General features: G+C 41.2%; 1 protein-coding gene across 2 annotated transcripts; it reads right to left on the reverse strand.

The window, feature by feature from the left end:
- Positions 1 to 538: 538 nt before the first annotated feature.
- Positions 539 to 26526, reverse strand: LOC128684674 (serine/threonine-protein phosphatase 6 regulatory ankyrin repeat subunit B-like). Of its 2 annotated transcripts, none has more exons than XM_070081775.1 (11): positions 25638 to 26526; positions 21734 to 21923; positions 20737 to 20835; positions 19067 to 19165; positions 14074 to 14360; positions 11839 to 12765; positions 10516 to 10615; positions 9826 to 9921; positions 8938 to 9215; positions 8690 to 8795; positions 539 to 717 (listed from the first exon to the last, which is right to left on the reverse strand). In XM_070081775.1, the coding sequence occupies exons 1-11, from the start codon at positions 25683 to 25685 to the stop codon at positions 554 to 556; spliced, it is 2394 nt and encodes a 797-aa protein (XP_069937876.1). In that variant the 5' UTR covers positions 25686 to 26526; the 3' UTR covers positions 539 to 553. The 2 variants fall into 2 exon arrangements, with proteins under 2 accessions (XP_069937876.1, XP_069937875.1); XM_070081774.1 differs by having other exon boundaries at positions 11716 to 12765.
- Between the last annotated feature and the right edge of the window lie 1408 nt (positions 26527 to 27934).

The raw sequence follows: 27934 nt of genomic DNA on the forward strand, positions 1-27934 counted from the left end.
CATGAAACACTAAGATAATTAAGCTACGTCACAAGGGTTTCACATAACCTTACACACTCCTCAGTGGCTAACCTCCTTTAGAAAGACTGATTTCATATGGAAGAATGAGTTGAAGCGCATCATTATATTCACAGACCTAGACCCGCAAGCTTGGCACTGAGATGGAAAATATGTTAATGGTTAGATTAACGATGAAAACTGCTGTTAAACTCTTAAGATACTAACGAGTACTAATAAGCGTGATAAGTTCGTCAGCGTGAATTTCCAGCACGAAGCGGTGACAAAGTAACTAGAAGCATAGCATTTTACTTGCAAGCTAATACTTAAAAAAAAAAAAATGATAAATTATTATAATATTCACGGGGAAAAGGGGGGGGGGGCGTTAAACCCGTAGAGGTCATACAATGCTTGGTGGAACGGAAAGCATTCCAGCTCGATTTCAAGGAATTGGAGCCCAAATTTAATTAATTAAATCAAGAGCCCCTCCTTAAGCAATAATTTCAGGGACTGGTAAATGAAAACTACACTTAAGATGGAGTGTTTGCATGCACACTTAATGCATGCGCATACATAATGCATTAACACACGCACAACACATACAACTACTTGGATACCAACCTTTGGCAGTCTTAGTATCGAGGATGACTCCAGCTTGCAGCAAGACCTCCAGAAGCTTCTTGTGGCCAGCGTCGGCCGCCAGGTGAAGTGCTCTCCATCCTGACGGTAACAAAACAAAGTGAGGGTCAGAGCATAACTGCTTAACCAGGGTGATTAAGGCCCAAATGTACCATATGAAGTATCAACAATAATTCTGAAATATGGGTTTCAGCAAACCCTCAGTGTATATAGACTGGCATACACCTCACACTATTTATTCTCAATCATACAGCACAGCCTATTACTATGAATTTATTTTCATTCGTACAGTTCAGGAAACAGTTCGGTTGCCGCCTGTTCGAAGCTTCAATTAACCCTGTTTAGTTGGTTTGTTAAGTTTAAAGTCTGTCGCTCGCACTAGGGTTATTTAAGGCGCATTAATCCCCAGTAAACTAACTAAAAAAATAAACTCAAAATTTATATACGCTGAGAGATACATTTTCTCGGAGTGAAAACAACTAATGACAGAAGCCTCAGGAATCTCGTCTGTTCAAAGTAATACCAAACCATAACCTAGTTATTGTCACCACCCGATCAGAGCTCTACCGACCCTTCAAAGAGCCCTTCATGTCAATGAAGGGCTCTCGATATCTCAAATTCACATAAATTATATTCATCGTATTTGTTTTACTTTGAAATGTAAATCTGTTAACCTAGTTTACTCTCGTTAATCTAGATTATATTTACATTAGAGGGGATCAAACGCGTTTCGTTATTCTAGTATAATACTGCGCTCTTTTGCGTTTTAAATGGGGGTGGAAATTCTGCTGTCACATTTTTTTATGCTCTATCTTTTAACTGGATGGCCCGTAAGCCAGCTGGACTTATATATATATATATATCGTGCCGAATAGGTAAAACTTCAGATTTTGGCTTAAATAGCAACGCTCTTCTTGCCGAATAAGACAACCGAAAATTTGTGTATGCAATGATTTCGCAAAAATCCTTCTGAACCTAACGAAAAAAATATATTTCATTGTGTTTGTTTATTATTAAATTAATGTAAACTTATCCAAAATATATTTAGTTAATTGGGCTAAATTAAATTGCGTTTATTATAATAAGATAAGGTAAATTTTCTATGGTTCTTTTGGTATATACGTTATTAATTTTTATACATTGACCTCATCGCTTTATTGCCGTGAGGTTGTGCTGCGCACACGCTCCTGGTTGAGAGGCCTTCCTGCGCAGATTGATTTTCACAAGATGGCGCAGACTATCAGAAGGCGCGTCAACACTGTGTGCTTTGATTTAGTGCGGGGTGTAGTTACGCCTCAGTCCGCACAGGTGCTTCTACCTTTGATTATTCGCGACACATACGGCATTGCTGATCAAGATTTGTATGGAGTATCGCTCAACGGGGCTTACCGAATATTCGTTAAGCTACGATCGACGGCAGTGTATGAGCGCCTGGTGGAGCAGTATCAAGATGGCTGTGTGGACGTAAACTCGGCAATACGAGTTCGTTTAATTGACGTGTCGCGACACTACACTTGGGTGAAGGTACGCAACGTGCCTTTCGAAGCTGACGAGGCAGATATACGGAACGTTTTTGAACGTTATGGTACTGTGCATCTGGCAACGGCAGGTACCTGGGTGGATGGGGCGTACGCCGGCTGGCCGGAGGGTACGTTCAACCTAAAGATGACGCTGAGGCATCCCATCCCGTCGTTTGTCATCCTGGACGACTTTAGGACGCAAGTGATGGTGTATTACGCAGGGCAGCGCAAGACCTGCAGGCTATGTGGTGCTTATGACCATATGGCAGCACAGTGTGAGAGGCAGCAGCAACGACAGGTTGCAGACAGAAGGACGGAGCGAGGGCCTGACCCGAAGGCGGGGCCTGCCAGCGGGACGCCTGTAAAGGGCCATAGTTCGTCTTGGAGCGAGGAGGTGGAGAGAGAGTTCCCGACGGTGGGGTCGAGCCCATCAATGCCTGTAGAATCTACAGTCTCCGCTTTGGTGGAAGGGGAGACCAAGTTGAGTGGAGGAGAACGAGCAGAGGATGTGGCTTTGGAGCAGTTGACGGAAAAGTTTTTGGAGACGAAGAGAGCTGGAGATGATGTACAATCGGTGGTGGGACCTGAGGAGAGTGAGGACGAGAGGAGAGACAGCCAGCTGACTGCAGGTGCCTCTTCTACGGGAATGGTGACCGTGGTCGAGGTGGCGGCGGAGGTGCATTGTGAGGCATCCCCCGACCAGACCATGGATGCAGAGAGTGTTCGGCGGAAGAGGGCGGCAACGCACTCTGATTCCGATGATGTCTTGACCCCGGCGCAAAGACCGGGGAAGAAACCGTGGGCTGATGTGGTGAGTGGAGGCGCCACAGGTGTGTCCGGTCAGGTGTTCGACCGGGGAGGGAATAGAGCTCACTGTGGTGAGCATGGTGGGAAAAATAGGAAGGCTGGTGACGTGTCTATGAAAGGAGTTACAGGGCAGCGTGTAAAACCCTTCAAGAAGGTTTCAGGTGTATGACTGTGAATGTAAATGGGTTGTGTATGAATGTGAAGCGTTTGTGGCTCCAGGGGTTTCTGAGGCGTCATGCCATAGATATTGTATTCATGCAGGAGCATAACTTTAAGGCGGGTCGGGATTTGAATGTGGACGGATATCGTGTGTTTGTGGCATATTCGGACCGTTTGAAAGGTGGGGTTGGAATTCTGATTCGGGAGACAAGCCCGTTTGTTGTAATTAGATGTGAGGGAGGGGAGGAGGGTAGGGTACTCCGGGTAGATGGATGGTGGAGAGGTGAGCGACTGGCAGTGGTTTGTGTGTATGCGCCGGCGGAGCGTGATGTACGGGTGAAGAATGAATTTGTGCGTGATGTTTTGGTTTATTATTTGAGATCTCTTCCCTCGGTAACAATCGTGGGCGGTGATTGGAATTGTATAGTACGTAGAAAGGATGTGGAGCCACGGGGGGCAGGGTGTTTTTTGGTTAGCCTAAGGGATCTTTTGCTGGGCGTGGGGTTAAGGGATGTTATTGGAGGTGGGGACCTAATGGTTGAGCATACGTTTCATAGACAGGGATACGCGGCCAGGCTCGATAGGTTATATGTGACGAGAAGTGTGCGGGTGATGTGTGTGCGTACGGTGGAAGCTGTTTACACGGATCATAGAGCTGTTTATACGGACTTGACTTGGGCCAGCTTACCTAAGAGGTATCCAGGGTATTGGAAGTTAAATGTGAGACTTCTTGGGGTGGAGGAGGCGGGGTTAGATTTTAGGACAATGTGGGAGAATTTGTGGGGAGAGGGTAGGGATGTGGGTGACTTGCTGGGGTGGTGGGATGGGGTAGCTAAGGAGAGGATCCGGCGGTTTTATGTGCGATGGGGAAAGTACCAGGGTTGGATGACGTACGGGTTGCAGCAGTATTTCGAGGGTAGGTTGCAAAGTTGTTATGAGAGGGGCGTGCAGGCAGGGCAGTATCCCATGGAGGAAATCGAGTTGTTAAAAGGAAGGATTCGTGATTTGCAGAATGATAGATTTGATGCGGTGAGAGTGCAGGGTGGAATTGAAGAGGCGGTGTGGGGTGACCGACCATCGGCCTGTGTGTTAAGGGGACAGAGGCAGCGACGTATGGCTATGGAAATTGATAGGCTGGTGGTACATGAGGACTTAGGTGGATATAGGGCGGGACATGAGTTAAGAACAACGGAGGCAATGAGTGATTACGTTGATAGGTGGTTTGGAAAAAATTTACTGAGTGTAGGGGTGGATGGGGAGGCTTTCGGGAGGTTGGGGGAGAATGTATCTTGTGTGCTAAGTAGCAGTGATCGCATGGCGTTGGGGGGGGATATTGAAGAAGGGGAGGTGTGGAGGGCTTTGGAGGGGATGGCACGTGGTAAGGCTCCAGGTCTGGATGGCTTGCCCTGCGAGTTTTATGTGAGCCATTGGAATGTGTTGAAGTCCTTCTTAGTAGAACTAATGAATACGATGAAAAGGGAGGGGAGGATGGGCAGGTTGCAAGGAACTGCGGTTGTGGTTTTAGTGCCAAAAGGTAAGAAACAGGACACGGTGCGGGACTTTAGGATAATATCATTGCTGTGTGCTGATTATAAGATTTTTGCAAAAATTTTAGGAAATAGGATGAAGTGTGTGGTGGATAGAGTGGTTGCGAGAGGACAATATGGTGTGTCTGGGAGGACGATGTATGACGGGCATAGTATTATAAAGAATTTTGTGGAAGGGTCGGGAGGGGAGCGGGGGGGGGGTGTCTTAGCGTTAGATTGGCAGGCGGCGTATGATAGTGTAGAACGTGAGGTATTGTGGTACATATTAAGGAGGCAGGGTTTTGGGGAGGAGGTGGTGCGTTGGGCAGAGACATTGTATACAGGTGTGGGAGTGTGTGTACAGGTAAATGGGAAGTTGGGGGAGTGGGTATCCATGGGTCGGGGTATTAGGCAGGGTTGTCCCCTGTCTCAATTGTTGTTTGCCTGTTTAACAGACCCTTTCTATAGAAAGGTGGAAGCGTGTATGGAGGTGGATTGGGGAGTAGGAAGTGGAGTGCAGGGAATAATAGGGTATGTGGATGACACGACAATACTCGTGCGAACGCAGAGGAGTTTACGTGCGGTTGGAGATGTTATTGATAATTTCGCGGGGGTTACCGGGTTAAGAGTTAATGTGGAAAAATCAAAATTACTGGTCTTAGGAGATTGGGTGGGAAGAGAGAGTTGGGGAAGGAATGTACGTTGGAATATGGTGGACAGGATAAAAGTGTGTGGAATAGTGTATATGAGTAGTGCGAGAGAGGCGAGGATGGTTAATTCTGGACTTGTTGTGGATCGAATGGTGGGGCGATTGGATGGGTTGAGACCAACTCATTTGACAGTACATCAGCGTGCGATTGTTGTGAATGTGTTGTTATACAGTAAAGTCTGGCACGTGGCTGCGGTATATCCGTTAGCAGGTCCGGATGTTACGAGGCTGTTAAAGAGGGTTTTCCATTTTCTTTGGGGTTCCGGGTGTGAATGGTTGAGTAGGAGTGTGGTTACTTTACCGGTCAACAGAGGAGGATTGGGGTTGATTGATTTACGGTTAAGAGTCAAGTGCATTTATTTGAAGTGGGGGTTACGCCGTGTGCGGGGTCATGCAGGGAGGGGCGTGAATGGCTTGCATGAAGAGGTGCGAATGTGGTGGGGAGGGTCGGAGATGAAAGTGTGTGAAGACGTGTTGCGGGCGTTGCTGCATGTACGGGACCCTAATAAAGTTCGAGTGGGTGTTTTAGAGCGTGTTGTAAGGGCGAAGGTAGTCGTGAAGGCTGAGAGTATCTACCCTATGTATGCGTGGAAGGATATATGGGAAAGATTACGGTTGATGCGCGTGCGTCCAAATGTGCGAGAGGTATTTTTCCGTTTTCTCCATGGTGTACTGCCGTCGGGTGCTGCACTTAAGGAAAGAGGGTTGATGGTGGAGGGCGCGTGTCGGGTGTGCGGGGATGAGGAGACTGCGTTTCATGTAGTGTATTTTTGTGATAATTTGGGGAGTATCAGGGAATGGATGGGTAAGGTTCTGAGGACAGTGGGAGGAGGCGGGATATTAGTATTGAGGGCGTTAAGTTTGGACGTGGGAGGCGTCGAGGCCCCTGTGCAACGTGCAATCACGTATATAATTGCGGATTTTGTTTTTGTATCCTGGGCAATGAGAAGGAATGGGGATTGGGAGGTGCGCAAAAGGGTGTTGGCGGGGACCATTTATAGAACGTTGTGTTATAATCGGGAAATATATGGAAGTCGCTGGGACCAGGCTTTTTCAGCAGGGTACCGTAGTATGAGTGTGAGAGCATTGTTAACGTTGTGAAAGGGAGGGGGGAGTGAATTTCAGGGGATGGAACGGGCTTGTCTCCGGGGTTGGGTATGCACAACAGCTGGTTTACTGTGTGTATCTGTGTAATGCGTGGTTGAGGAAAATGTGGTTGTGCGAGTGGATGTGGTGGTGAAGTTATATGTGTTATAGATGTCTTAAGTCAGAGTCTACTGCCTTCTTTCTTTGTTGAAGTACTTGATGTACCTTTCGGCTATGGCCTGGCAAACGGGGTTTTATGTGTTTGTACTGAGCATTTTATTGCTATATTATATAATGTGTATAGCCTGTAGATGAGTGCGGAATGCTTATGGCTATTCTAGTTTTGTGGCTGACTCGTAAGACTTGTGGTAAGGCGAGTATGTGTGACTGTAGGGAACTTATGTACTGGGAGTTAGGTGAGTAAGAGTATGTACTTTGTTTTATCATGAGATTGTGATGTAGGTTCTTTCGGTTATCGATTATTTGTGTTGGATGTGAGTAACCGATATATTTATATATTTATCATAATATTCTTCTTATTGTATTGTATAGTGCATTGGCAATATGTCCCAGTATATTATGTAAATAGTGTATACCCGAAGGGATTATGGTTTTATTTATATTATTGAACCTGCTACAGGGGTCACCTACATGTTATGTTCTTGTTGTTGTTCTTGTGTACATAGGGTTAAGATTGCCCATCTTCTTAATGTTATGTTTTGTCACAAGCGATATTTTCTAGTATAATTGTGTAACCTCTTGTGTTTGTTAATATTGTGTTTGTTATTTGCTATTGTACGTTCTGAGAGATTGTTTCAAAATGTGTTTATATACAATGTGTATCAACCCTAGTTTAAGGGGTTTTTATGTTAAGCTATGTATTGTATTTTAAATAAAAAAAAAAAAAAAAAAAAAAAAAAAAATACCAAACAATAACCTAGTTATTATCACCACCCGATCAGAGCTCTACCGACCCTTCAAAGAGCCCTTCATGTCAATGAAGGGCTCTCGATATCTCATATTCACATAAATTATATTCATCGTATTTGTTTTACTTTGAAATGTAAATCTGTTAACCTAGTTTACTCTCGTTAATCTAGATTATATTTACATTAGAGGGGATCAAACGCATTTCGTTATTCTAGTATAATACTGCGCTCTTTTGCGTTTTAAATGGGGGTGGAAATTCTGCTGTCACATTTTTTATGCTCTATCTTTTAACTGGATGGCCCGTAAGCCAGCTGGACTTATATATATATATATATCGTGCCGAATAGGTAAAACTTCAGATTTTGGCTTAAATAGCAACGCTCTTCTTGCCGAATAAGACAACCGAAAATTTGTGTATGCAATGATTTCGCAAAAATCATTCTGAACCTAACGAAAAAAATATATTTCATTGTGTTTGTTTATTATTAAATTAATGTAAACTTATCCAAAATATATTTAGTTAATTGGGCTAAATTAAATTGCGTTTATTATAATAAGATAAGGTAAATTTTCTATGGTTCTTTTGGTATATACGTTATTAATTTTTATATTAACATAAATGAAAAAAATATATCTTTAAACGTATAGGAGAAAATTTTAGAAAAGACTTAATTTTAAACGAGTTGTTGCTAACGGACCAATTTTACCCAGTTAGGGTGACCCGAAAAATAAGAAACACTTTCATCACTCCATCACTGTCTTGCCAGAGGCGTGGCGTTACTATAGTTCAAAAACTGCGACATATCTCCACCCCTCCTTCAGAGCGAGTGCAAGCACATAGTTCCTTGATAATGTGAGAAATCACGAAAGCTCTTGGAATTCTACTATTTTTTCACAGTGGTTATTCTGCATATTATAATATAACCTACTTACTGTGATCTTATTTGCATATATATATATATATATATACACTGTGACTAGCCAAAGACTCGAACCCATGTTGTTTTGGCCCGCCTCACGGTGAGCGAAAACTACACGTAGGTTAAAGCGTCATGTGGTTTTCGCTCACCATGAGGCAGGCCAAAACAACATGGGTTCGAGTCCTTGGCTAGTCGCATTGTTGTTATTGATCAATACTACTCATTCGTGGGTACAAATATATATATATATATATATATATATATATATATATATATATATATATATATATATATATATATATATATATATATATATATATATATATATACTACAGAAAGAGAGAGAGAGAGAGAGAGAGAGAGAAAACATAACTTTACACTCAACAATTATCTTACCTTCCTGACCCTTCAATGTACTGCCAGCATTTACGTTCACTCCTTCCTCTATGAGTTTCTTGACAGAGTCGACCATACCGCAAGCGGCAGCCCGCAGGAACTGCTCCTATGAACAGCAACACTGGTGGTTAGTTATTCTGTACGTGGCCTATCTCACTACCCCTCTCCTCATTTCCTTGACATCAGCAATACCTCCACTTCCCACTCACTCTATCCCCTTCCCGAGAATAACATTTCCAGAAATTCACCTCAGAGCCTTTGCGGTCGAGGAACTCCACTACGGCCTTGACTCTGGCAGCCTTGGCCATCTGCAGAGGGCTGAAACCGTCTCTGTTGATGACGTGAATCAGCGCCCCGTTTTGCACCAACCACCTAACAGCCTCTAGGTTACCGTTGTCAGCCGCCAGGTGCAGCGGTGTTGACATGTCAGGCACGGAGGCCACCGTTATGTCACATCCATAATCCTTCAGCACACGTAACACCGGCACGTGACCTCCGAAAGCTGCCCAGTGGACACCCTCGCGACCTGACAATTGAAGGAGAAAGTGATGAAAGAAGAGTTATGGGACTGCTGAATGAAACAAGCAACACCTGAGTATCTTTACTGATGATACGTTTCTCCAGCCACTGGCTTTTTATATAGTATACTAGAGACAGTAAAAAATATATCAAGATATTATAAATTCATTGTAAGATTCCAGAGGAAAGATATCTCCAAGCTATGAATTGCCAGAAATTCTGTGCCTGAAAATAGTACTTTCATAAGATATACATTCTTCTTCACAAGAAATATATATATATATATATATATATATATATATATATATATATATATATATATATATATATATATATATATATGCAATAAGATCACAGTAAACAGGTGATTTCAAAATATGCAAAACAACCACTCTGAAAGAATAGAAAAATTCCAAGCGCTTTCGTGACTACTCACATTATCAAGGAACTATACATCATAGTTCCTTGATAATGTGAGTAGTCACGAAAGCGCTTGGAATTTTTCTATTCTTTCAGAGTGGTTGTTTTGCATATATATATATATATATATATATATATATATATATATATATATATATATATATATATATAATATCAAAAATCTTTCTCACACCTACCTTGAGCTACAGCTCTTGGGTCGATGCCCAGTTCAAGAAGCTTCTTCACTACTTGAGCGTGTCCTCCCCAACATGCCAGGTGTAGAGTCTGCAGTCCTGTGGGCAGAGAGGACAACGTACTCACACACATCTGCTATCACCCAACTTATAAATAACACGAAATAAAGTGTGGATGAATGAAATAAAGAATGTAGATGGATGATGCAGAAACAAAACTGAGAACCCCACAGGTGTGAGGCCACAGGTGTAATACCTGCATTAAAGAATATTGCCTGTGCAAAGGTAGTATTAGGAGAAAGTGTTAAAAACGTGTGGATCAGTGGATGGTTCAGGATGGAGCGCAACTTGTCTAAATCTTCCTCTTCTAAGTACAGTGTGGAAAATTTTTAATAATTTTCATGTACTTTGTGTAATAACTGAAGGGGATAATAGTGTTCATAAAATAGTGTAGTTGTGTATCTTTACTGTGACTTTTAAAAGATCTTAAGTCACATGAGAACCCGGCTCTCTAATTTCCTTATTTATTGTAATCAGTTAAGTAAAATATAATCAATGTAATTTAGAAGAAATTAATATTCTGATAAAGAAAATGTATCATACACCCAGAAATGTTAATGAATCTAAATAAATGTCTTTACCATATATTTCACGTAAGACTTTCTATTACGATAGTGGTGTATGTGTACTGACCTTCTTCCCCTGGGCTGGTGCTTCTTGAAGTGAGGTCAGCTCCAAACGCCACTAAGGTCTCCACCTGCTTCAGCCGACCCTCAGCTGCTGCCTTCACCAGCTGCAGTGGAATAATGAAACTTGTTACAAACATATGTATTTTAGCACAAGACTCGTTTCCCAGTAAAACAGAGCGACCCAAAGATGAAAATACATTCACCATTAATAGCACTGTACGCACCTTTTCAGTGGTGCACAGACTAGCTTAACTGCAACATTTACAATAATTTTTTTAAGTGCAGGCATTGTACTTCCCACCTCCATAACTCAAGTCTAAGTAACTGGTTTCCATGAATCATCCCTTTATGTGGTATGACTTGTCAAATAATAACACGACCGTAAACAACTCACTGAACGGAGGGATCGAACCAGTGTACTATCTACCGCGCCATGCCGGCCTAATGAAAGTCATCCAACCGGGTGTATTTCTATACACACTAGGAAGATTTGCATGGGCCTCACTGTGGCCACAGTGCAGGTTCTTACAGGCGAATCTCACACCAACATGACTGTGGAGTGCTCTAGTTCAAGTCTCCTCACAACCGGCTTTGTAGGGACTTGCAACATTTAGGGATCACGTCTCACACTCAAATAAATGTGTTGGCACCACCATATTCTGAAACATTTCCCTTTTATTTATTCATTCACAAACTTCTTTTAATAGATTTTTTAACATTTCGGTTACCTTCTCTCCATCAATTTTCCGTAATAACTCATCTTTCATATTTATATGCTGACATAGCTCCACCCAAATTACTTGATGCTTCTTCCTTACTCCCTGCATTCTCACTTTCAATCGTTCATCTCATACAATTTCTCTATTCCATTTCCACTCTCCTTTGAAATCCTCTTCACCAAGTGATAAATGATGAGGGTATTTGTAATTACGATCAATAAACATCTTGAATACCTAAATTTAATTAGAAAAAGTATCAAGAACAAATTGGCACAATACCGTAACTGGAACAATACACAAATAACTCGTCAATGGTCCAAATCGGACCGAAATGTCGTCATAAGCTTCTTTCTCCTATGTGCGGCTTATTTGTGTAGAAAAAATACGATTAAAGAGATGGTCAAATTTAGTTTACAACTGCCTTACAGTAAGGGAAAATTCTCGAAACACCGAACTTAGGAGAGAAACTTCAGTTGTGACTTAACAATGCCCAAGACGGACTGAAAAGTTGTCTTGTGGTTCTTCTCCCAGGTGCAAGTTTCTGGTGAATTGTTCCAGTCACAGTACTGAGAATTTCTATTCAGTATGGCATAAACCATGGTCGTTACTTTGTTGTTTAATTCCTGTTTGAGACTCCAATTCTGAGCAGCTGTGGCATCTTCTGGAGTATACAGGTATACACCATCCAGCTTAAACATGGTGTCAGTTAGTTTGGGATAGAGAGAACCAGTTTTCATGACGTCAGTGTCTCTAGCTGTGGTGGCTGACGGAGCTGCTTGTGCGCAACATTCAGCACCAACACTGAAAGGCTCCGGCTGCCCACCACATTCATCACCAGAAAGAGATGAATGCTCTGTTTCTGCGTCACTAACTTGAGGCGAATGATTCGATTCTGCGTCTCTATCAAGGGGTGAATGCTCTGAGCCTTCATGACAAATAACAGCTGAAGGGTTTGGCTCCATATCACAACTTCCAGCCATTTCTGAAGGCTCTGAATTTATACCGCTGCCGTCTTCACTAGGAGCATCAAGTATTAAAGCCTCTCGTTCTACATCTCTATCAACAGCGGTGGGTAGAAGCCCTGTTTCCATACTAGTGCTAGCAGTCACCAGAGCTGAAAGCAACGTTCGTACACCACCGACAACAGCAGCAGGCGATGGTCTACGTTCTGTATGATCACTATCAGCAGTGAGAACAGATGGAAATCCTTGCTGTATACTCCCAGCATGAGCAAGAATGGATGAAGTCCCTTGTTCTGTCTCGTCATCACCACCATTAAGAGCTGAAGGTCCTTGTATACCTTCACCATCAGTATGAACAGATGAACGACCCTGTTCTGTATCACCATCATCAGCAGCAATGGAAAGAGATGAAAGATCCATATAAGTAGCAGTGGAGAAACCCGAAGGTTCCGATCTCGTGTCGGTAGAATCATCCTTATATCCTGCTCCGCTCTCAGCAGGATCACACACTACGTTTTCTGCTTCTCGACACTGAGTGTCATCACTGGCTCCGTACTCACGCGCTAACTGCACCTGTTGGAAAATGAATTAAATATATTGATCATTTTAGAACAAAAGGAAAACTTATAATAATAATAATAATAATAATAATAATAATAATAATAATAATAATAATAATAATAATAATAATAATAATAACAACACGTCTATTAACAAGGAATTAAAGCCCGTATCGAGTCCTATCCCAAAACAATAAAGTAAGACTTGAGAGTAACAATGGAAATAAGCTACAACGGCTCTTCAGGGTTATCCTATGTAAGCTGGATGAGGAGTTCATCTCTCTGGAGCAAATCCCACTCTCTTGAAACCAACCCAGAGTGGTAAGGCCACTTGCCCTTTCTTGCTTTCCTCAACTTCTCTACTCAAAATCGCTTCACTGTTCTATCCCACCTTAGTTCTTCCCCTTCCAGTTCTGCCATCGATCTTATGCCCTAACAAAACCAACAGATCAATATGTGTATTGTGTATCTATTGCAACCAATATATATGAGACCAATAGTCAGTAAAACTTTATGCAGAGGGAGTTTAAATGAAGCTTATTTTATCTCTGCAAAATAAAGTTGGTCAAATGAGTGTCGAGAATGAAAATTAAGAGAAATCAATTATGTTTATTAAAAAGACGATACAGAGAAAGAATTGAAACTGCTGGATATTGTAATGAGCAAAAATCCATATATGTATTGTGATTCTGATGGAGGTAACGTAAAATAAATTAATGGATGATACGACTTTGCGGGGGAAAGTGATTTGTGTGGAGAAGACAAAACTGAAGAACCGTTGGTGATTTATTTGTCATAAAACAGGAAAGTGACTCACAACATGGGTCTTTGACAGCGGATGACACAATCAATAATTCAACAACCAATGATGTACCTCTGCTGGGACCTAAAGTTTATTCAGCGCTCTATTACGATAAAAAAGGATTATATTCAGTCACCTCATACCACATGTCTCTCTCACACAAACAGAAACCAGGAAAGCCAAGCAGTGAGGTTTGTTTCTATTGTTTTTTTCTGTCTTCCCCAGGATGCAACCTACATGTTAATACCCTAGGTATTTATTTACTGTAAGATAAAAGGAACAAAAGGACTTAGGAGACCTGTCCATATGTCTCTCCTTGCCCAAAATGCGACCAGAGTTCCTAGAGTTGAGATGAACACGCTACCACTGTGCTGTTACGCTACCTTTGTTTATACGGTTATTCCCTCTAATGCTGATTTGACTTTGTTAGTGGAACTTCACTTCCCATCTGCAAGAAGGATTTCAACGACTATCTGCTTGTTTTAAGTTACCCATAGTTCAACTTCCCGCAGTACTCACCAATATGGCGCTGGCTTCTTGTGGATTCTGCAACAAGGCCACCACATCAGCCCACCCCCTACGGTGTGCACGGTCTTCTGCCTTGCACCTGTACTTGTCCTCAACATCAGGCGAGACGTCACGCTGCAGCAACATGCAGACGGTGCCTAGGTGACCTCTCTCGGCGGCCAGGTGGAGCAGTGTCGCCTCATCTTGGTCAAGTGTGTGAAGGCTGGCTCCGTGGGCTATGAGCAATTCTAAGACACGAGTGTGGCCTTCTTTAGCAGCGTACTGGGCCGGAGTGAAACCTAGTGAAGGACAAACTTAACCATCACACAATAATTACATTTCATAACTCACACTGCGGTGTGTCTAATGATGTAAAACTCTCTCACTGCTGATGTATCCAGTTTTGCATAAATAAAATACCCATGTAAAAATAAATATATACATTTTATTACGTTATCCAAGATTCAATTCCCCATAATTTTTTATCAGTATAAAAACTTAACCGGCTCCAAAAATTGTCCCAATAGACTGAAGTAATTGTTATATATTCAATATACTCTTTGAAGCGTGTGGGTCATTCTGTGTAACAATTGGTGGAGCCTCGATTAACTGTCTGTTCAGCTAGAAACAGATACACAAGCCTCGCAGCCTGAAGCACAACCACAGTTATGAAAAATCACTAAATTAACATCTACATATGTGACTACAACCCTCACATGTCAACCAGATTATATGACGTTTAACAGTTGCAACAGTGCATTCTAAATATGAACCTAAAATGCTCAAAGTGGTAATATAATATTATTGAATTTTAAATGGTATAGCTTGATGTAAACATGAAATATGCGATACTGACCGAGATAACAAGCCAGTTCTCCCGATCATAGCGATAATATTACATACTGACTCCCTGATAAGGAACACAATAAACACCTCGCTTGCTCTGTTTATTTTATCACAAGCTCGAATACCTCATAATAAAATCGAACTTTGAAAACCGATTACCAATACTGTCGTAAAAGAATTGCCCTTTCAGACCGGAAACAATAATAGAATAACAAGATAAGTGATGACGACGTATATTTGTAGCTATAATTCAAACCCTGCAACAACATATAGGTGAGTACTCACACACACAGACACACAAACACATATATAAACACAGACACTCATAAACACACACACATAAACGCACACACATAAACACACACACATACACACACACACACACACACACACACACACACACACACACACACACACACACACACACACAAACATACATAAATACACACACAAACACACACACAAAGCTTTTGACACAGTTCCACACAAGAGATTAATGCATAAGCTGGAGGACCAGGCAGGTATAACAGGGAAGGCACTGCAATGGATAAGGGAATATCTGTCGGGAAGACATTAGCGAGCATGGTACGTGACGAGGTGTCACAGTTGGCGCCTGTGACGAGCGGGGTTTCACAGGGGTCCGTCCTAGGACCAGTGCTGTTTCTGGTATGTGTGAATGACATGACGGAAGGGATGAACTCAGAGGTGTCCCTGTTTGTAAACTATGTGAAGCTAATGAGAATTCAGTCGGATGACGATCAGGTAGGACTACAAAGGGATCCGGACAAGCTGCAAGCCTGGTCCAGCAACTAGCTCCTGGAGTTTAACCCCACCAAGTGAAAAGTCATCATCAGAGAAGGGAAAAGAAGACCGCAGACAGAGTACAGGTTAGGGGGGCCAAAGACTGCAAACCTCACTCAAGGTCATCTTATGAATCAGTATATTGACATTAAGAGGGACATTAAAAAGGGGATAAGAAAAGCTAAAAGGGACTATGAAATTAAAGTTGCTAGGGATTCTAAAACTAACCCAAAAAGTTTTTTCCAGGTATATAGAACAAAAGTCAGAGATAAGATAGGTCCCCTTAAAAATAACTATGGGCATCTTACTGACAAAGAGAATGAAATGTGCTCGATTTTAAATAATTATTTTCTCTCGGTTTTTACACAGGAAGACACTAATAATATTCCGGTAATTAATTTTTATAGTGGATCAGAAGAAGATAAATTATGTAACATCACAGTCACTAGTGAAATGGTTGTGAAGCAGATAGACCGACTGAAGCAAAATAAGTCACCGGGTCCTGATGAGGTTTTTTCAAGGGTTCTTAAGGAATGCAAAATGGAAGTCTGTGAACCATTAACTAATATTTTTAATTTATCTCTTCAAACAGGTGTAGTGTCTGATATGTGGAAGATGGCTAATGTGATTCCTATTTTTAAAACAGGGGACAAGTCGTTACCGTCAAATTACCGCCCAATAAGCCTGACCTCAATTGTAGGCAAGTTGCTAGAGTCAATTATAGCTGAGATTATAAGAAGCCATCTCGATAAGCATAGCTTGATTAATGATACTCAGCATGGATTCACAAGAGGCCGGTCTTGTCTAACTAATTTATTAACTTTCTTCAGTAAAGCTTTTGAGGCTGTTGACCACGATAAAGAATTCGATATTGTTTACTTAGATTTTAGTAAGGCATTTGATAGAGTTCCGCACCAAAGACTGTTGAAGAAAGTAGCAGCTCATGGCATTGGGGGGAGGGTGCTCTCGTGGATCGAGTCATGGCTCACAGACAGGAAGCAGAGAGTGTCCATAAATGGGGTTAAATCCGAGTGGGGATCAGTAACAAGTGGCGTTCCACAGGGATCAGTCTTGGGCCCGTTGTTGTTTATAATATATATCAATGATCTTGATGAAGGAATTGCTAGTGATATGAGCAAATTCGCCGATGACACGAAGATAGGTAGGATAATTGATTCAAACGTAGATGTTAGGGAACTTCAGGAGGATTTAGACAAACTCTACTCTTGGTCAGAAAAGTGGCAGATGCAGTTCAATGTGGATAAATGCAAGGTTCTGAAGCTCGGGAGTGTCTATAACCCTAGCACTTATAAGTTAAATAATGTAGAACTTAGCCATACAGATTGCGAAAAGGACTTGGGGGTTATGGTAAGCAGCAACCTTAAACCAAGACAGCAATGCCTAAGCGTACGTAATAAGGCAAATAGATTACTGGGATTTATATCACGAAGTGTAAGCAACAGAAGTCCAGAGGTCATACTGCAGCTTTATACATCATTAGTAAGGCCTCACCTAGATTATGCAGCTCAATTCTGGTCTCCATATTACAGAATGGACATAAATTCGTTAGAAAACATTCAGCGTAGGATGACTAAATTAATACATAGCATTAGAAATCTTCCTTATGAAGAAAGATTGAAGACTCTTAAGTTACATTCACTTGTTAGACGAAGAATGAGGGGAGACCTGATCGAAGTGTATAAGTGGAAGATAGGTATTAATAAAGGGGATATTAACAAGGTCTTGAGGATATCTCTCCAAGAGAGAACCCGCAGTAATGGATTTAAATTAGATAAGTTTAGATTTAGAAAGGACATAGGAAAGTATTGGTTTGGAAATAGGGTAGTTGATGAGTGGAACAGTCTACCTAGTTGGGTTATTGAGGCTAGGACTTTGGGTAGTTTCAAATTTAGGTTGGATAAGTACTTGAGTGGGAGGGGTTGGATTTGAGTGGGACTTGCACATCGGAGCTTGTTTCTTGGGTGGCATTGAAAATTGGGTTGAGCAAATGTTTTGTTAGTTGGATGAATTGTAAAGGACCTGCCTAGTATGGGCCAACAGGCCTTCTGCAGTGTTCCTCCTTTCTTATGTTCTTATGTTCTTAAAAGGATCTTGGGGTGAGTATAATACCGAGTACAACCGAGGTGCATATCAACCAAGTAACTGCTGCAGCCTATGGGCGCCTGGCAAACCTAAGAATAGCGTTCCGACGCCTCAGTATACTATGTACAGTGTACACAGTATACTGGTGCTTTATACTGGAGTATACAGCACCAGTTTGGAATCCACACCTGGTCAAGCACGTCATAAGATTAGAGAAAGTGCAAAGGTTTGAAACAAGACTATTACCGGAGCAAAGGGGCTCCGGGACCAGTCTTGTTTCAAACCTCTCGTTTCTTCCCCCCCCTCCTACGAGAAGAGGAGAAAATCGATCTGACGACACTGGAGGACAGGGGAGATAGGGGGAGGGGGAACATGACAACGGCATATAAAATACTGAGAGGAATTGAAATGGTGGACAGGGACAGGATGTTTCAGAGATGGAACACAGCAACAAGGAGTTACAGTTGGAAGCTGAAGACTCAGATGAGTCAAAGGGATGTTAGGAAGTATTTCTTCAGCCATAGAGTTGTCAGGATGTAGAATAGTCTGGGAAATGATGTAGTGGAGGCAGGATCCATATATAGCTTTAAGAAGTGGTATGATACAGCTCATGAAGCAGGGAGAGAGTGGACCTAGTAGCGACCAGTGAAGAGGCAGGGCCAGGAGCTTTGAATCGACCCCTGAAACCTCAATTAGGTGGGTACAATTAGGTGAGTGCACACACGCCTAGTAACGACCAGCAAGGAGGTGGGATAGCTGACTCGACCCCCTGTAACCACAAATAGGTAGGTGAGTACACACATACACACACACAAATACAATACATACACATTTATATATGCAAAATTACATATTATGACACTCCTAAGCTTTCGTAACACAGGAGCTAATAAGAATTAAAGATCCATGGTGCAAGACCCAGAAAACCTTTCCATAACTGAACAAGTATGTGTCAATAATGAGAAATCATGTATGGCAAATCAGTATGCATGCGTCAAAAAAGAGTAAGTATGTGTCACAAAGTTGAGGGGAAGGATTAGCTGGGGTAAATGTATCGTAGCCAGCAACAACAAAAATCCAAATCCCAGGTACACCACTAAGCTTTTTATTTAGCTAAATCACTGTGGTTATTTTCGTCAGACTCAGGAACATGTTCATGCTGATGTGGTAACCCAGCACGACGAGGAATGAAATAGAAATCACTTGCCTTATGGTGTCCGAGTAAACACCAGTCAACGGGAGGTTCACACCTTACCTGTTACGTCTTTGGCATCGACGGGAGACCCACAACTCAGCATTAGTTCTACAAGGGCCTCATTACCAGTCTCTGCTGCCACGTGTAGCGGTGTTTTATCTGCAGCAGAAAAGTCAAATAAATTCTCTAATACAGAGGAACATTATCAGATATTATGTAGTAAAGTGTAAGTAGATAACTTTGAAATTCGTCCGTCTCTCTCAGCGGACGGAAGATCAAACCCCCAACCACTCATTGTGCTAACTGGCCTGGGCTACACAGATTTATCTCTTCACATAATGTTTTAAGCCACATAGTGACGCAGTATTTATTTTTACCATAGTAATGCCTATTGAGTTTTACCTTGAGCATCAAATGGCACGATAATTATTATTAAGTTTATACATAAGTTTATTATGTCAGCTACGTAGTATATAGGAAGTACACACTTGTCCATGACCTGTAATACGGTTCATCATAAATACTAGTTAATTAAAAAATAGTTTCTTAGTCTTACAGACTACTTGGATACTCTTGTTGTACCTTGACTATTTTCTTTAAAATACGTGATTATTAAACACTATGTCTATGATATGTCAGGCCTACTAAATGTCATATTTCTCTGAATACTATGTCTATTAAATGCTAGGACCATCATATGTTATGCTTATTACATTTTTATGTCTTTTAATATCATATATATATATATATATATATATATATATATATATATATATATATATATATATATATATATATATATATATGAAAGATGAGGTGAATCATAGAATTGATGAGGGGAAAAGAGTGAGCGGTGCACTTAGGAGTCTGTGGAGGCAAAGAACTTTGTCCTTGGAGGCAAAGAGGGGAATGTATGAGAGTATAGTTGTACCAACGCTCTTATATGGGTGTGAAGCATGGGTGATGAATGTTGCAGCGAGGAGAAGGCTGGAGGCAGTGGAGATGTCATGTCTGAGGGCAATGTGTGGTGTGAACATAATGCACAGAATTCGTAGTTTGGAAGTTAGGAGGAGGTGCGGGATTACCAAAACTGTTGTCCAGAGGGCTGAGGAAGGGTTGTTGAGGTGGTTCGGACATGTAGAGAGAATGGAGCGAAACAGAATGACTCCGAAAGTGTATCAGTCTGTAGTGGAAGGAAGGTGGGGTAGGGGTCGGCCACTAAAGGTTGGAGGGAGGGGGCAAAGGAAGTTTTGTGTGCGAGGGGCTTGGACTTCCAGCAGGCATGCGTGAGCTTGTTTGATAGGAGTGAATGGAGACAAATGTTTTTTAATACTTGACGTGCTGTTGGAGTGTGAGCAAAGTAACATTTATGAAGGGATTCAGGGAAACCGGCAGGCCGGACTTGAGTCCTGGAGATGGGAAGTACAGTGCTTGTACTCTGAAAGAGGGGTGTTAATGTTGCAGTTTAAAAACTGTAATGTAAAGCACCCTTCTGGTAAGACAGTGATGGAGTGAATGATGGTGAAAGGTTTTCTTTTTCGGGCCACCCTCCCTTGGTGGGAATCGGCCAGCGATTGATTAAATCTGCAGGAGAGTCGTTAAGCTTACCTTCCAACTGTACACCTGTTAAGAATACACAGCTGTCGATGTATATACAACGAGATACACACACCTGTTGGTATATATGTATACCTTCGTCATCCTTAATGTATAAAGATTTGCCTGCCTACCTTGGTCGTCCTTGGAATCAACTTTGCTACCCATAGCAACAAGGAGTTGCACCATAGCCTCGTTCCCAGACACCGTAGCCAGGTGCATCGCCGTCCTTCCTACAAGGTGAAAAGCAAAATAAGAGGATCGATCCTCCAAATGTCGTACTGTCGAAGGCGGTAAAGAAAATACGTATTGCAAAACAAGCTGTTATTAAGGCAACGTTTCGCTTTGTAGAGCTTTATCAAAGGATGACTTATATTTTAATATGCTAAAGCTGTACACAAAGTGAAACGTTGCCTCGATAATTTTTTTTTCTGCAAGCTATGTCTTTGTTATTAATGTTAAACAATAGTGACAAGTTGATGAATGAGACAGGTGCACCAAGTGGGCAGGTTATAGTCTCTGCCTCGGCTTCACACTGATCAAGGCTGAGACTGAACACCTATCAAAGCTGAAGGACTGATTACCTCATCTTTCACTAGTGGTCTCCATTAAGTAATCTCTGTATTGTATTGAAAAACCCCACTGGATGGCGAGCCCTCTTCATTATAAATATAAACAGGTGTTGCGCATGTGCCTCATTCATTACCTTTAGAATTAGGAGTTAGATAGGAGGCATGACCAAAGAGAAAAAGTGATTTTTTCTGGAGGGTTTTATTATTATTATTATTATTGTTATTACAGAATCATTGGAAAACGGGAGTTGTGGTGAGTAATCTGGATCGATCCGAGGAAAAGGAAGAGTATATCGGATCCCTTGAATCGTGACTTCACCAACATCAAGGCATTCCTTTTAAAGGGAGTATAAAAATACAGGATGTCAGTCTCGCGAAGGACCGCGCCTCCACCTTTTCTTGTGCTAGGTGACCCACGCGCATTCACAGAACACACAAGAACCAGGGAACACAACAGTAGGCTTATTGGCCCATGCTAGACAGTTCTATCTCATATCCACTCATATCTCCAGGTAAATACAAGTTCAACCTATATTTAAAGCTACTCAAGCCTGCTTACCTCCATGGAGACTAGACCTAAGCTCAAGATTGGCGTTGTTGTCACAGAGGATCCTGGCGAGGCAGAGGTTGGAGGTAACGGCGGCATGCTGCAGGGGTGTAACTAAGGCTCCTTCCTCGCCGTCTACAGGTGCTCCTGCCTCTAGCGCCCTCGACACCGCATTCAGACTCACCTCATCCGGAAGCCGACTCTGATAAAAAAAAATGTTTGACATTTGAAGTTGATTCGTTGGTCAATAGGGCTTAAATCCTATAGTTTATACGAGGGTCATTAAGACTGCATGTCAGCTGTTCACCACCAGTCATGAATACTTAAATCCTTAAGGTAAAAATTAATGGGAACTCTCAATATACACCTCACTGTGTACTATTATATCTGTGTTTACGCGATATATCATATTTAAAATACATTATATTTCTTGTATATCTTCGAGAGTATATGCACCAAGATGTGCATGTTTCTCGGTTTCTATATACTGAGAGCTTATTTTAATCCTTGTTTTAGCAATTAAATTATTCTTGACTGGTGGTGGACAGGTGACATGCAACCTTCATGAACCTCGAGTCGTCAGTAGTCCCTCGAAAAATTGGATTTACAGACCAGGAGCTGTTAACATACCACAGCTCATTTCAAAGTCCAGCCTTAACATACTGCCACACCTTCAGGATGCCACCCAAAAGTCGACAGAAACCCAGTTACCTATTTATTGCTAGGTGAAAAGGGGCAATAGATTTATATGAGGATAATAAGCTACACGAGGCCTAAAGTGGAAATACTACACTTGTACACTAGCAAGAATACTTTAATCCTCAGGATAAGGATTAAACTGGAAAATATGCAGACAAAGATGACGAAATTTATTCCTCTTATCAGATCTTTTTCTATGAAGTTCAGCTGTAAGAATTGAATCTGTGCTCTCTGGAAAGACTTAGAAATTAAGGGAAATGTGATTAAAGTGTAAAAATGGAAAACTGGAATAAAGATGATAACAATAACGTGGTGAAAGTGTCTAACCAAGACAGGATTTGCAGCAATAGATACAAACTGGAGAAATTTAGATTTAGAAAGGATGTAGGGAAGTACTAGTTTGGTACTAGAGTTTTAGACGAGTGGAAAAAAACCTTACAAGTAGCATCATTGTTGAGAGAACTTTAGGTAGCTTTAACCCTTAAATGGTCCAAACGTATATATACGTTTTTTCAACATCTGAAAGTACGTAAAAAAATGTAAATCTTCTTTTTTGTTTTACATTTGAAAACGTGTAAAAAAAACTTTTATCTACATTTTTTTTGTTACATTTGAAAATATGTTAATAAACGTAGATCTACTTTTGTATCACTACGAATTTGAACGTCGATTTGTTTGGACCGTTTAAGGGTTAAATATAGGTTAGACGGGTATATGAGTGGATGTGGGTGGATGTGAGTTAAACCTGCCTAGAATGGGCTCGCTGCAGTGTTCCTGAGCTCACTACATATGGTGGGTAGAATATTTTACATTTATACAAAAGCGCATACATTGTATACAACAGTGCATACATGTATGCACACATCATATGCATACATTATAACAAATAATGTAGAATAATGCAAGGGTAAATATGAAGGAAAATTTGTGTGCATGTTAATGTGACGGATGTGGGTTGGTTGTGTTTAGGTGTTTGTTCCAGAGAAATGCAGACGATAACACCGCTTACCAGCCTCTCTCCACACTATACTCTGGAGTAGTAAGTGATCTGTTGTGCTAAGAATATGTGGAAGTCACATAACTACCCGACTCTCTGACGATCTTTAGTCCTCAGTGTGTTTATAGTGTTTGTCTAGTTTTCTTGCAGCTGTTCCCCTCAAGGGAGGTTCCTTGACGCTGGTGAAGGGCTCTTGATCTAGGGAATTGGATCTGTGCTCCAGTTCCCTGAATTGAGTCTGAATACCTTCCATCCCCCCCCCCAACATGCGCTGTATAATCCTACGGGTTTAGTGCTCCCCCCATGATTATAATAACTAGCTGTGGCACCTCAGCTCTTTGAAGTAAAGTTATACTTTATTTTTGAAAAAAAATAGATACTTTTGCAGCATTTGGTAATCTTTATTTTGGAGATGTTTGGCCAACAAGTGTCTTCCTTAGTTCGGTACAGAGATGAATGTGGAAGATGAGAAGCAGTTTGAGGTAATCAGTCCCACAGCCTTGAGTCGACTCAAGGCTGTGGGACTCATTACCTCAAACTCCTCATTTTTCACCATTTCTCTCCGTACCGGACTGAGGAAGCCACTTATTGGCGAAACTTTTCCACAATAAGGATTACCAAATGTTGCAAAAGTATCTAATTCTTCAAGTTGTCGGTTTTCTAAATCATTTACATCATACTATATTTTCTCTCACCCATCTTCGAAGCCTTCAACTTATCGAGGGAGTAAACTACCTGTGATGGTAACCACTGTGCGTTTCTTCCCCAGCTGAATGTTTCCAGCAGGTCACTGAAACTTTGTGGGATAGAACGAGCTGTTTTGACTTTGGCAAAAAGTCAGTGAATTAATCTACAATCACTTTATATCCTGTGTCTGTGGAAATCAACCTGCGTATGTGTGACTGCCATTCTGGGAGCCATTCCTCTGTCTGCTCGTCACCTTGTATCTGAGACCTTGGAATAACCTCAATTTTGAAAGGGGGGGCCGGTAAGCCAGTGGAAGGCCTTGGTCAGATGACCAAAAGGTCTAGTGGCTGGTCATCATATGATTAACACCCGCGTCATGAAAAAATTGTCCCGTTTCCTGACGAATCTTGTTTATAGCCACGAAACAGACACCTTAGTGTTTCAAGATTACTTATTATACAAACCTAAGAAAATACAAAGACGCACAACTAGAGTTAATAAAATCATGACTTGATAAAACTCTTCTAACGGAGAGGGAGCTGCATCACCCATAGGAATTGGCCGATATTTTTTAAATATAGCAATCTAATAATGAAATATTACATATATATATATATATATATATATATATATATATATATATATATATATATGTATATATATATATATATATATATATATATATATATGTATATATATATATATATATATATATATATATATATATATATATATATATATATATATATATATATATATATATATATATATATATATATATATATTCTACAATGCTTGTCAATATTGTAGGCAATACATTATTCGGATCAATACTCATTTGTTATTTTTATTCTTCCTACAATGATATTTGTTGCTATAGTGATATTTTATTTGTATATTGTCATTTATTGAAATATTAGATCAGGAATATAGCTGCCCCCGGCACACTAACTCTCCCCGACCTTCATAAAAGTTCCACCTTTGACATAGATTCTCTTTGACTAACATATTGCACCCACTATTATTTTACTTTTCCACTTGCATCCTGCTTTACCCCTACTAACCCCTACCCTCGCACACTCCAGTACATCACTCCTTCATCACCTTTGCACATTCCTTTTTTCCTACATCCCTCCTCTGTGACCCTCTCGCGTTTAGCGCTTAATTTGATTATATTATTAGATCACATGTATAAAATCCTAAATCAGCTAATGCAAAGTAAATTTAATATCTGTAGCGGAGACACGAGGAAGGCAGTTTCCGAGGCTTGACTGCCTGCAGGTAGCCTAAACATGAGAGACTGCCTGCAGGTAGCCTAAACATGAGAAATATTGTGGAACTGAAAATGGTGTAATTATTTTTATTATTACACATTAATGGACTGGGAGGGGCAGCACCACTTTCTTTGCTTCTTCTCATTATCAAACTCACCAACAAATTTCCCCTCATCGACAAACCCCACTCACCAACAAATATTTGCTAACCAAAATACTTTGCTTCACTTGCCTTTACTCACGAACAAACTCCACTCACCAGCACACTACTCCAGAAGGTCTCCATCTGCACTTCTTCGCAGTTCATCGTTCTAAATTTCCATCACAATACAGAGTAAAATACAAGAGCTACTCGTCTCCAATGGTGTCGTGTGGTGCTACACTTCAGCTGTGCGTAATTTCTTCGCTGATAAAGACGTCCTCACTATCCACTGATAAAACAGTTCCCTGATAGTCACGTTATCTCAGCGAACTGGTAGGGTGATTATTCTGGCCTCTTATAAGTTCGTATGTGTATATAGGCGCACCTGACAAGTTTGCCGAAGACACTACAATTATCGTAAAGGGTTCTTGAATGGAGATATCACAGGTTGAAAGTAGACACACTTGTAGGATGGTAGATATATTGTCAGACTGAGATGAGAGATGGAGCCCGGTGCCAAGCCTGTTCACGTCTTGTAGGTCTGCCGCCGAGTGAGAGCGGGACAAAGGGATCACTGCCCATGTGTATGCCTATGACGTCACACAAAGCCAAAGGCCTACGAGGGATCTCGTGTCTAAAGCACAGGGATGATACTAATATGCTATGCTATATAATACTGGGAATACAGGGATCAGCAACTATGCTGACAGCTCGGTCATGTTACGTATGTCGTCCCGACATACACTACTATCTATAGGCTGAACAGGCAGGCGGATCTGGGCTGATTCTATACAATAACAAATTCATATATAACTTAGAACTAATGGATGGTACAACATGATTTTGACGTAATGGGTGTTAACGTAATCATTACAAACTATAAGAACAATTCATTATACAATATGGATGGAATTGATCGATCGATCTGTATTCATGCACTCTACGGATTCTGAGGAAGAATAATTATATACAAAGAAGTGTTTAACAGAAAGGCAGATTCGGTGCACTCAAATCTAGACTGTTAATTCTCAGAATACGGAGGGAACGTGAACACGAAAATTTCTGACAAACTGATCAGCTAATAACAAAACACACAGTTGATAATTTCATTCATCTCGGACATCTAATTATACAGACTGTTTACACTTAAACCCAATTCTGCGAGGGTAAAGTTTACGTATGCAGAATGGTTATCATCTCTGGGAGGATCGAATTCCTCTGCAATGGCTAACACATGCCTTGACTGAGAGAGATCTGAACGAGTATCTACAAAAGATACAACTACAATCACTAGTGACTGTGGAATTACTAATTCATCTGCTAGGAGTACTCAACTCGACTATTCGATACAGTAATTCTTGGCTCATTACAAAGTCACTAATGGGTACTGGTGGCTTCACAGTAAGAATAAGATCTTCCTGGAGCAGGAATCGAATCACACCAGAACACAAGGGATCGGTTCTTTGGGCATTTTTGACATCCTCGACAGTAAATGGAGGATCTGCAGTAACTACACTAACGTGTCGCGATAAAGCATCTGCGACTACATTTGACTTGCCAGGTAAATTTTCAAAAGTGGGATTGAACTCTTGGATAGTCAAGGTCCATCTGGCTAACCTTCCAGTAGGCTGTTTGTTCTGGAATAAAGGTAACAGTTCTTCCTTACTGGAGGAAAGAACAAACTCGGTGGAGTGGATGACTCCCCCCGGTTGAAAAAAATTAACGCTATAACACGCAATATGAGCAAGGGAGAACGAATCTACTATCTCAACTGCAAGCACAGGAGAAAAGAAATGAACACGGTGAACAATGCTGATATTCAATCTGAGTCGCACACAGTGACACGAGGTATCAGCTATAAAGAAACTACACTTACAAACGTTAACATGTGAAAGTTACTCGAGAAATAACTTCTTACAATGCACTGATTACTGTCAACTAGGATGGGATCACCATCTGGAACATTAGGAACAACAACAGACACTCTAGTGAGAACACTAGCTGTAACAGAGACGTCTTTCTGCAGACAGCATGTCACATCAACAAGAGATGGCATTACTAGTTGCAAGTAATCGTTTTCTGACAAGGCATCCCCTGTGGAGAAACTACTACTCGAACTAGCAGTCATTGCAGGGATAGGCTGTGCACTCAAGGCAGTCTGAGTGTCCCCGGACACTTGAGGCAACGGAACACTATCCTGCAAGTCTGAAGGTATAGGTGGAACACAGACGGGAATGACAGAATTACTAGTGCCTGACCGCTCGGCTACGTTAATAAGTAATTCACGGATCTATAGGAACTTAATCTGAACTTCACATTTCGCAGCACTTTAACAAATCTCAGATACAAGCTGTGAGAACAAACACATTGCTCAAGGGCTAGGTATTGTCTTTCAGTCAGTAAGGGAATGTTGG

This window comes from Cherax quadricarinatus, unplaced genomic scaffold (assembly GCF_038502225.1).
Source record: "Cherax quadricarinatus isolate ZL_2023a unplaced genomic scaffold, ASM3850222v1 Contig4172, whole genome shotgun sequence".
Lineage (NCBI taxonomy): Eukaryota > Metazoa > Arthropoda > Malacostraca > Decapoda > Parastacidae > Cherax > Cherax quadricarinatus.

Excerpts from the sequence above, each read along its gene's own strand:
- LOC128684674 (XM_070081774.1), bottom strand. The coding sequence starts at position 25,685 with ATGAACTGCGAAGAAGTGCAGATGGAGACCTTCTGGAGTAGTGTGCTG. Across the intron at positions 9,216-9,825 it reads CCCAAGAGCTGTAGCTCAAG|GTCGCGAGGGTGTCCACTGG; the intron begins GTAGGTGTGAGA and ends TTCAATTGTCAG. Across the intron at positions 8,796-8,937 it reads TCGACCGCAAAGGCTCTGAG|GAGCAGTTCCTGCGGGCTGC; the intron begins GTGAATTTCTGG and ends TGCTGTTCATAG.